The 11,112-nt window shown below is 43.1% G+C and overlaps 1 protein-coding gene across 1 annotated transcript in view; it reads left to right on the top strand.

The window, feature by feature from the left end:
- Positions 1-4: 4 nt before the first annotated feature.
- Positions 5-11,112, top strand: part of VLDLR (very low density lipoprotein receptor) — a gene marked incomplete at its 5' end in the record, with an annotated part of 15,721 nt that continues 4,613 nt past the window's right edge. Inside the window, 12 exons of the mRNA XM_006025420.2 lie at positions 5-110; positions 4,753-4,872; positions 5,859-5,981; positions 6,572-6,694; positions 7,717-8,088; positions 8,227-8,349; positions 8,431-8,553; positions 9,072-9,191; positions 9,277-9,402; positions 9,871-10,042; positions 10,598-10,822; positions 11,076-11,112. The exon at positions 11,076-11,112 is cut by the window's right edge and continues 103 nt beyond it. Of these exons, the coding sequence (XP_006025482.2) occupies positions 5-110; positions 4,753-4,872; positions 5,859-5,981; positions 6,572-6,694; positions 7,717-8,088; positions 8,227-8,349; positions 8,431-8,553; positions 9,072-9,191; positions 9,277-9,402; positions 9,871-10,042; positions 10,598-10,822; positions 11,076-11,112 (1,770 nt within the window). The remainder of the gene's footprint in view (positions 111-4,752; positions 4,873-5,858; positions 5,982-6,571; positions 6,695-7,716; positions 8,089-8,226; positions 8,350-8,430; positions 8,554-9,071; positions 9,192-9,276; positions 9,403-9,870; positions 10,043-10,597; positions 10,823-11,075) is intronic.

Below are 11,112 nucleotides of genomic sequence, written 5' to 3'. Positions count from 1 at the left end.
CCTGCCGGGGACTTGTTGTGCGCCGAGCCGCTGCCGCCGCCTGGGCACGTCGGCGTCGCGGGGGCTCTGCCTGCTGCTGGCCGCGCTGTGCTGCCTGCGCTCCGTGCAAGGTAAGCGGGGTGGGGGGCCCGCCCGGCGCTGCCGCGCTTCCCTGGCAACCCTCTCCCTCCCCGCGTGTCCTGGCGCTCGCCCCCCTGGCAGGCTGCGTGGCGGGGACCTGCCAGCTGCATCCAGATTCTGTGTGCACTTATTTATTTATTTCCCTTCCCCCGCGGACGGGAGGGTGTTGCTAGTGCAGCCTCGGGGGAGCCCTGGACCAGCCGAGATCCCTCAGCCCTGGCAGCTTTTTCCTGGCGGTCTGTCTCTCTCTCTCTTCCTTTTTTTCCCCCCCCGCCCTACCTGGGAGAGAGACTGCCTTGGTGGGGCTGGGCCTGGAGGCATGTCAACAAAGAAAGGGATCCTACTAGGGCTGTTGCTGTGGCTCTAGCTGATTATTTTCTTTCTTTTTATTTCATTTTTTTTTTTTTTCCCCAACTTGCTGGCCCCACAGTTCACCTGCAGCTCAGTCCCTTGTAGAGATTTTTCACCCCCTCTCTCTTTCTGTTGTGTTCTGCTTTAACTCCTTCCCCATCAGAAGGGCTTCTGCCCCCTGAAGCAGACTGAGGGCCCCACAGGGACACCTTCTCTCCCACCATCCTCCTCCAGGAGCTGAACTTGAGCAGAGTTGCAGGGTGTGGAGGATGTGGCTACCGGGGCTAGAGTTGGATTAAAATCTTGCCTAGTCCCTGCTTGAGGCCAATTGTAGTCTCCATTGTTTGTAGAAGTGTTCTTTTGGTTACTGGTGGGAGAAATTGTCAGACATTTCTCATCTCCTGAGTCCCTCTGAATGATGGATCCTTACCACTCTACTTAATTGTGTGCACCAAAAGCACTGCTAATGATGAGCAGGGTCCTAAATCTTTTCTCTTTTCTCCCCCCCCCCCCTCTTCCTTATTAAGAAAACAATGCTGGTGGGACTCAGTCTAGCTTAAACCTGTGGTGTTGGAAGGGGTTTTTTTTAGTTTAAAACTAATCACTCTGACTGACAAGGTAAGATAGTCTTGTTGGCTCCCTTGGGGGAAGAGTCATTGGAACTGAGATTCTGGTGGGGTCTTGAGACTCATTAGGATGTGTTTGCATGAGTTAGTTTAGCATCTGGCAGTTGCTGCACGGCAGTAACTGACATGATACCTTTTGGGGTTTGGTAACAGTAGGTTAATTGAGAGAATGGCAGGTGTTAAAATGCACCTTTATAACTCTGCCAGGGCAAACCAGGCCTCTGACACTGAACACATGTGGCTAATAACTATTTTGCTTTGGCAAGGGGCATGCCCAACACCTCATTACAAAGCAGCTCTTGCTAATTAAAGTGGGTATTCCTAGGACCTGATGGTGGGCAAGCATCTCTTTAAAAGTTTACAGCTTAGTTGTGCTGTCCCCTGCACCCAGTCCTTGGAGGTACAAAGTGGTAGGACTGGAAATTCAAACTGGTCTGTGTGGCCTGTCTTCCTCTTTCCTATCTGACCCAGGGCACTGAGTTCCTTCTCTTCCTCCTTGATCTGAGCAAGCTTCCAGTAAAGGTCATAATGGGATAAAACTACTCAAACCTGAAGAGGACTCTAGAATAGCTCAGTGTAGCCAAGCAAACTCACTGGCTCTTGCCTTCTAATAGTCTGACAAGAACTGACCAGAGTAGTCTGTTCAGGCTTTTGCTCTTTGGGCCACCTTAATAACAAACTGGCAATTCCAACTCCTGCTAAGGACAATCCTGAAGAAGGCAAATTAGTTCTTGCTTGAGCTCTTTTAGGCTTCCCAGTCCAATACTATAAACTGTTGTGGTAACAGTACCACATGTGTGACTTACTCTGGCAACATCCATTGCTTCAGATAACTTGGTCACTCCTGGGAAGTGACTGTTTGCCCTCTGGTCATGTAGCAACTCTAACTTGGATCAGAGGCAGCTAAGTGTCAATAGTCTGGGAGATTGAACTGTTATAGAAATTCTTGGTCTGTACTGCCTAGCATGATGATTACAAGCCCCTTAACTGGCTTGGAGTAAATAATTTGGCATGTGGCTCTTATGTGTCTTGTAGTATTGTTGTTGGCTAAACTAACATGCAACAGGGCATGTAATTCAGCTAGGATGGTCTCCATCCAATGTGGGGAAGAAATACTCTTACTAAAAGAAGTAAATGTAGCTATATGGACAGACTCTAGCTGAACAAAGACCCATGGAGCTAACAGTTGAGTGATAACTTCCTAAATGATGCTAGGGTGTGATAGTGTCCCACAACCCCAGGCCCCTAGATTTAATGCCACTATTAAGTGCTGTCAGCAGCTGCTTCATAGCATACTTTTAAAGTGCTTAAAGGTTTAATTAGCCAGCTAGGCTTGCTGGTCTTACTGGACTGCAGGAAGAAATTCAGGTGCCTGAACTCCCTGAAATGCATGTTTGGGCCATGGCAGAGAAAAGACTAGAACTAAAACTTTTGTCTAAAGGTAGAAATGGGAACCAAGCTGAGCTTGATGTCTACATGGGCTGGAGACATTCTCTCCAGTTGTTCCAGTGGACTGGAACAACAACAGGAAGTTGCACAAAGAACAGCTGTTCAGAGCACATGCACAAGGTATCCTGTCTCAGACCACTAACTCTTACCAAATGACAGTCGGCTCATTTAACTCTACATTGGAGTGTAGCTTTTGCAACTCTCCTCTTGGTGGAGAGGTCTATAGTCAACTGAGAGCACTAGACCATCAAGAGTTTCAATGATGGTAGATGTAGCTTAAAAATGTAGCAGTGTTGTATCTAGGTTAAAGGCTTACTGCTAAGTTGTTTAGGGGTTTTTTTGTTTTGTTTGTTTGGGGTTTTTTTTTCCTCTTACTCTGAGCTGTGAGATTTGCCTTAGCTGACTGCCTAAAAGCACTAACATGCATCTACAAGTTTGCTTTCAGGCAGCGCTTGCTTGCTGAATGAGATGGGCCATATCAATGACCCAAATGGATATAGATTAAGTAGTCTAACATAACTAGACTATGACTTCCATAAATATGGACTTATTCCCAACCTGCAGTCTTCTGAAGTTGGGTGATAAAACACTACTATTAATGAACTGCATTGACTGGTGAACAGCAAACTCTTGGTTGATGGATAACAACATTAAATCTTGCATAATAACTTGTAATCTGATGGGTTTCATCAAATGAGTCTAGCTGTTCTGTCTCTGCTTTGGGAATATCTTTATTTCTGCAGCCTAACAATGTTAAAGGGGAGTAAATGGCCTTTTTTAGCTTAGTAGGGTATTGAGCTACAGGGCTTCTCAGTTGCTACACTAGACCATTCTGCAGGTGGGACTCTTACCTTCTCTCTCTTTTTTTTTTTTTTTTTTTTTTCCCCCCCCCCCCCCCCCCTTGTTCCCATATCTGTGTCCTAATGCTACCTGTGACCATGTGGTAACAAAATAACTGGCTAACAAGTTGCACAGTAATCTCCCACAAATTCAACTGCTTCTTGGTGTTCCTGACTAACATAATGACAACAATGCTTGCATATAGGTTATATTTGGCATCTTATAGACTCCAAACAATATTTTCCTAGAGCTAAAAATAGATGCCTTTAAAGTAGCCTTGATGCCAAGACAAAGTAACATTCTCCATTTGTTGCATCATTTAGTGGATTGAGAGTCTTGCATCATGCTGTACTCTAGACCTCAAGATGCAAAATAAAGCTATTCAACCCTAGTTATGTTTGCCTGTTGGGGATAGGCAATGCTTGCCCTAAAGCTTGGTTTATGGGGTGTTGTTTTTTAAATATGACTCTGCATAAAACCTGTACTTGTTTCCAGCTCTTTAACAAACGCATGGAACTGATACAAACATCAACCTGAATTGCAGCTGCTTGTACCCATGTCACACACACCCTGACTCCAACTACTTCAGTGCTGTGAACTAGTGGTGGTTTTAAACTGCAAATGCTTTCCTTAGACTTAAAATATTACCTGCTAATGTTCTTCCAGCTGGCCGACTACAGTCAGTGTTGGGGAGGGAGGAACAATCTCCTCTGCAGCTCTGCCCAGTGTACCTTCTCTAGGTGAAAAGAGGCTCTTGCATGCCTCTGATGTACCCAAGATAAATGGGTCTTCTTTTATAAAGAAGGTTCTGCAATATTTGCCTGCTATTGCTAGTTTTTAATGAGGTGTGAAGTTTTAAACTAGCTGAAAATTGAGCCTTGACCCTTATCACTGGCACTTAATTGTTAAACAGTTTCCACTTTGGAAAAATGGGAATAATTTGAAGTCTACAAAATCTACTGTCTACAAGAGAAGTGGCAAGTACTTGGAAGGCAAAGGTAGAAAGCTTTGTTTTTTAACTTGAATAATAGTCTGCTGCAGGTGCCTACCATATCCAAAATGGATCATAGTCCATCAAACTGACAATACTATAAAAACAGCTGATTGTTATGGTTTCCTTGACTTAACAGCTATCTCTAGTGACACCCTTGGATCCATGAGTGAACTTGTAGACAGTTCCTGACTACTTGCCACTTCAGAGTTCATGGGACCATAAACAACTTATAATGGCTTACTGATTTGTAGTAAGACACTTAATCCTTGCCTTAGGCAAAAAATCAGTTTTTGATCAACTGAAGCACTGGTGGTACATTAAGAGAATCAAGCCATTTAGTCCAACTACATTTAACTTTTTTTTTCCTTTAAGGTGCAAGAGCAAAATGTGAAGAATCTCAATTCCAGTGCAATAATGGACGTTGTATTCCCTTATTATGGAAATGTGATGGTGATGACGATTGTTCTGATGGCAGTGATGAACATTCCTGTGGTAAGCACTTGAACACGCTACTTTGAATTTTTTTAACTAAAAAAAAAAAAATAAAATTGGCGAACTAACTGTGCATGTGCAGCTCTCCTAGTCATGCTTTGTGCAGAGGGAAGTGCCTCTAAGATCAGATCCTCTGTAGGAGGATAATCTTGCCTGCATAACACTTGACCTCCAAGGAAAACTACAGAGAGCTTATTCATGTGCTCTCTTCAGTGTTCTAGAGTAACCAAGACACAAGCTGGTTCAAGTAGCAGCTAAGTGCAGTGTAACCAATCTACTAGAACCTGTCAAACCTCAACTTGCTCCCTTGTTGGATTTGCCATGATTTGGTATTTTAAACACTTTTTACCAGTGAGATCACTATGGGACTACAGCTTCTTTCTTGCTAGCATTGAATTTTGTCTAGCCTCCAACTTCCAGCATACCTAACTTTTTCCTCTTTAATTGAGGATTAGCCAATGTAAACTTTTTTTCTATTCGGGCCTTTGGTTTTAATTCTTTTCTTAAAGAAAGATCTACTGAAGTTAGCATTTCTGCTTTTGTAGAGCAGATGCATATGTCAAAGGCAAAGTAGATATCATACAGGTGATATGAAAGACTCTGCCACAAAGTAATTCAAACAGTCATTCTAATCCAAACACTTTTATCATGCCTCCAGAGCCACTGCTGGAACTCTTAATAGCACTAATTTCCCACTTAACTATCTGTAGTAGATGGCAAGTCCTTCCATTCCATACAGCAACATTTGAGAAACTTTTTTTTAACAAACCAAAACATGCTGGATATGCTGCTGTTTACTGTTAATCTTTCTGATGTTAAGGTTACCTCCCCATGTTGTTAGTTTTATTTAAGAAAGTATTAAAGGCTGTGAGGCCTGCTACTTGAACACTATCAGCTGCTCGATTAAATGCTACCAACCTGATCAAGGCTTTAGCGCTACAAAACCAGTCCTTGTAGCTAAGCAAGCAGTAATTCTTCTCTTGCAGTGAAGAAGACATGTGCTGAATCTGACTTTGTATGCAGCAATGGGCAGTGTGTACCAAACAGGTGGCAGTGTGATGGAGATCCAGACTGTGAAGATGGATCTGATGAAAACCCAGAACTGTGCCGTAAGTGAGCTTGTCTTATGCTGGCAGCCAAATTCCACCTGGACAGGGAACTGCAATCTCTTAACAAAGATGTAATATCCTTTAGCCCATCATCCTAACCTCCAGGCTTAAATTTCTTCCTTCCAAAGGAAGGAAGAAATTTAAGTACCTGCTATATTGCTGTATATTAGCATGGGGGGCAGCCAAAGGCTAAAATAAGTACACATACACTGCCCTACATTGTTTTCTGGCTTGCCTCTTATTCTCTACTTAGCCACACATCTAGTGCTTCCAATTGCTATTGGAAGAGAAGGAACAATTGTTTCAGAACACCCAATATGCCAAGATTTCATGCCATGTCAAACTTGGCAGACACAACTGTTGGCATTAATCTGAAGTCTAATGCTACAAGTGACTAACATTACTGTGCCAAGTGAAATGCAGAGTCGGAGTAGTTGGTTCATGGCTCTTTTACTAATGTAAAAGCTTCGATGTTGAGACTCCTGAAGTTCAGTCCTAAACTTCTTCACTTCAGTAGAATGACTAAACCTGACCAATGGTACTAACTTGGAGCTGCTTGGATCTAAATTGATTCTTCAACTTTCTCATAGATATGAGAACATGCCGGGTAAATGAAGTCAGCTGTGGTGCAAAGTCCACTCAGTGTATTCCTGTGTCCTGGAAGTGTGACGGTGAAAAAGATTGTGACAGTGGTGAAGATGAAGAGAACTGTGGTAAGGGGTGGGGGGAAGCTGTGTATACACAAGTGGGGGGGCTTTTAACTTGCTTGGCCTGAAGGGAGCCAAAGATTTCCCATTCCAAGGAAATAGCTAAAATAACTGCAGCTAAGCCCACCATGTAACAAGCAGGCTGGGCTTCAAGTCTTCCTCAGTTCAGGTGGCCTCAAGCAGGCCTATTTTAATATCTGCTATAGTACTAACTTCAGTCAGTATCTGTGGAAACTGCTGTCAAACTAGTACTCAAGGAGAGTCAAGAGCACCTCCTTACAGACCCTCAGCAGCAATGACTAGTCAGTTCTCTTCCCCCTGCCCCTTCTCCCTTAAAGTGTGCTCAAAGCAGTGACATCTTAACAATATAAATAAACATGTGTAGACCTAGTTTACCTATAACTTTGCTTTACCACTGTTACTTTAATCAAGGGCTTAAAGTGTCTGGAGGTAAAGCACTTGATACTATAAATATCTGACAAGCCAAAAGTGCTTAGCTCTTTAAGACTTGCAAATACTTTTTCTGTTGTATCAGCTAAAGCCATCTACTTCCTAAACTTGGACCCAAGGGTCCCTAACTTGTTTTACATGATAGTTTGTGTCTTAATGTGGCCTATATAGGTTAAGATGGCTCTGAACTCAAGCTTTCCTTTTGAGAGTGAACAGGTTGGGGAAGAGTAAACCTTGTTCTTCTATAGTCCAAGAGCCATCTAAAGGCCCAGAATTGTACCTATACAGGTCTAGCATTGCATGACTAAATAGTTTGGCAACCCAATAAAAAAAACATTATGGGACTATGCCAGAGCACACTAAAACATAATCCTGGGCTTCCAGAGAGACTCCTCAAAATGAGAATAAACATAATATATAATTTTTTTTTAACAGGTAGTAAACTATTCAGTGCAGGCTCCTGAACAAGTGCTGTCAGGTGGCCACAGTGAACATAAGGAACCCTGAAATTGCAGTAGTCTTGACTTGATTGGGTCATGTTGAGATGCTGTCACTAAGTGGCCTTCTATTTCTCTTAGGCAATGTAACTTGTAGTCCAGCAGAGTTCACTTGCAAAAGTGGACAGTGCATCTCCAAAAACTTTGTCTGCAATGGCCAAGATGACTGCAGTGATGGTAGTGATGAACTAGACTGTGCACCACCTACTTGTGGAGTCCATGAATTCCAATGCAAGAGCTCTACCTGTATCCCTATTAGTTGGGTATGTGATGATGATGCAGACTGTTCAGACCAGTCAGATGAATCTCTGGAGCAGTGTGGCCGTCAGCCTGTCCCTCCTGTGAAGTGCTCTCCCAGTGAAGTACAATGTGGCTCGGGGGAATGCATTCACAAGAAATGGCGCTGTGATGGAGATGCAGACTGCAAGGATGGAAGTGATGAGATAAATTGCCGTAAGTAACAGTCCCAAGCTCCCAGTAAAAGCAAACTTCCTAGGTCTTGCAGACATGCTCACCTTGAGCTTTTGAGTCATCTCTCTCCCAAACTACAGGAGAGACTTCATAATTTTCAATTTGTTGCTACTTTTGCAGCTTCTCGGACTTGTAGGCCAGACCAGTTCAGATGTGAAGATGGGAACTGCATCCATGGTAGTAGGCAATGCAATGGTGTCCGAGACTGCCTGGATGGAAGTGATGAGGCCAACTGTCAAAATGGTAAATGCACATCTATGTTGGAAAGGGTTTTAAAGGATCTTGACTGAAGATGAATACCTCAACAGTGTTTGTCTTTGATAGTCAATCAGTGCTCTGGACCTGGCAAATTCAAGTGCAGAAGTGGAGAATGCATTGATGCCAGCAAAGTCTGTAACCAGCAGCGGGACTGCAGGGACTGGAGTGATGAGCCCCTCAAGGAATGCAGTAAGTGAAGCATCACTTGCTGGTCCTGTCTACACTTGAGCCTACCTGACTTGATTACTGACTGGTATTTGCAGACTTTTTTTTTTTTTTAAGATGGTCAAGTCTTTGACTATGGAAGTTAAGTTTCAACTAAGAATGAAGGGGGGGGGGGGGGTTTATTTTTGTGTTTTAACATCCAAGTGACCAGTAACTTCTAAAAGCTGGTGCAATTGTTTTAGCCATACTTGCATAGCTGGTGGGTCATAGTGAAGTTGCCAGTAAATAAGTCCTTGGTCCTGATAAACAGCAACTAAAATGCCCAGTACTGCTACATAGTCTGAAATAGCACCTGTATAAGGACAAGGTGCTAAAGCAGTGGGGTGTTGGTGTGTGTGTGTGTGTTTTTTTTTTTTTTTTTTTTTTTTTTTTTTTTTTTTTTTCTTCCCCCTCTCACATGCCAGTTCCTAATGCATTCTGGAAATGTCAAGTTATTTATTGGTAAACTTAACACTTGTACTAAGTCTTCCTTAATCTTTCAGACCTTAATGAATGCCTAGTAAACAATGGTGGCTGCTCCCATATCTGCAGAGACTTGATCATTGGATATGAATGTGACTGCCCAGCTGGTTTTGAGCTAATAGATAGGAAAACATGTGGAGGCAAGCATCTACTCACCTTGGGAAGGGGAGGGGACTACTTGAGCAGACCTAGAACAAGTAAAAGTAATCCTGTCTTCCCTCCTAGATATCGATGAATGCCAGAATCCTGGGATCTGCAGCCAAATCTGTATTAACCTAAAAGGGGGCTACAAGTGTGAATGTAGCCATGGCTACCAAATGGACCTAGCTACTGGAGTGTGCAAAGCAGTTGGTAAGTGCAATTGGGGGTGAGGTCTATAAAGTTATCTGAAGATGGAGGATGCAAGACTACAAGCTCTAACTGCTCCACAACATGCAGCAGCTTCTGCTGAAGGCCTAAAATATAAAAATGGTAGTCATTGACCAAGAAGTTGGTCTTGAGACCAACTTCACACAAGTGACTGTACAGTATGTGGCTTCACTGGAGAAGTCCTTATACAATCCACTGATCTTCCTATTTAACTTACTTCCATGTCCCCTTCAAGCCCCACAAGTTTTCCCCTACATGTCCACATCTTTGGAGTTCCAAACTGGCAGTATTTGAGCCTCTGCTTCTTGAGCACTTAGTGCTGACAACCTATCAAACCAGTAGAGGCTAAAGGCTTTCAATATCTACAGACTTGTAGAAAGGAGCGTAGTACTGATTATTCTTGTCTAGAATTGCAAATAATCCTAAACCCCCCCTTTTTTCCTTTTGCAGGAAAAGAACCAGCTCTAATCTTCACTAACCGTCGGGACATCAGGAAGATTGGCCTAGAAAGGAAAGAATACATCCAGCTGGTAGAGCAACTGAGAAACACTGTAGCACTCGATGCTGATATTGAAGAGCAGAAACTTTACTGGGCTGACTTTAGCCTTAAAGCAATCTTTAGGTAAATGGCACTTCTCCTTCAACCCAGCTGTTTTAAGTTGTGGCCATCAAGCCACTGTCACGTACAACAAAAGCACCAACTAAGGAAATGTAGCTCTTATTGTTTAACTTGGAACCAGTTTTGTTAATACTTTGGTTTGATTACTGTCTTCTTTTGAAAGACTAATCTTGATCAATTCAATATTGGAACAGGGTCTCAATGGACACTAGGGCTATACCTATGCTCCTCTGTAGCTGGCCTGGTTCCTTAGGAAGGGAACCTTCAGTATGTCCTAAACTGACCTATAGGGATGGTTCAGTACAGGGAATTAAGGGACTGCCAAGCTAGGTAAGAGCCTACTACTCTTGCTTGCAAGAAGTTGACCCTCACACACTACCCAGTGCTGGGACCTCTGCACTAGACTCCAACTTGCAAGCATTGATGGTGCAGATGCCTAGCATGTATGAATTCTGTTAGCCTTGATGACTAGTGTCTACAAGAAAGCAGTTCTCCAGAAAGATGAGGTTAGGCTAGCTTCATTGCTCAATAGCTCTAAATCAACCTTTTGTCTTGCAGTGCCCCACTTGATACTCGTGACAAAGTAGGTAAACATGTTAAAATTGTAGACAATGTGCATAGCCCTGCAGCAATTGCTATTGACTGGGTATACAAGAATATCTACTGGACTGACTCTGCTCTGAAGACCATTTCTGTGGCTAGTCTTGATGGCACTAAAAGGAGGATTCTATTCAACACTGACTTAAGAGAGCCAGCCTCCATTGCTGTGGATCCTCTCTCTGGGTGAGCCGAGTCTTAATTACAGAGCAGTAAGTAGACTTGTCACAGTAATCTGTTCTACCACTTTAAAACTGGATAAAGGCCTACACACTTTTGACTTGGTTAGTAAGGTAACAAACTTTTAACCCCAAGCTCAAATAAGTTCCATCAATGCCTTGCTTTTTAAAGCTTTCCTCCAACCTGTACAGTTACCTCAAATGACATAATAGCCCCTGGGCATTACAAGTAAAAATGCCTTACTTGTATCTCTTTACAGCTTTATGTACTGGTCTGACTGGGGTGAACCAGCAAAA

Source organism: Alligator sinensis, unplaced genomic scaffold (genome assembly GCF_000455745.1).
Source record: "Alligator sinensis unplaced genomic scaffold, ASM45574v1 scaffold392_2, whole genome shotgun sequence".
Taxonomy (NCBI): Eukaryota; Metazoa; Chordata; order Crocodylia; family Alligatoridae; genus Alligator; species Alligator sinensis.
The sequence above is the reverse complement of the archived record's forward strand: the minus strand, read 5'-3'. Positions and strand labels throughout refer to the sequence as shown.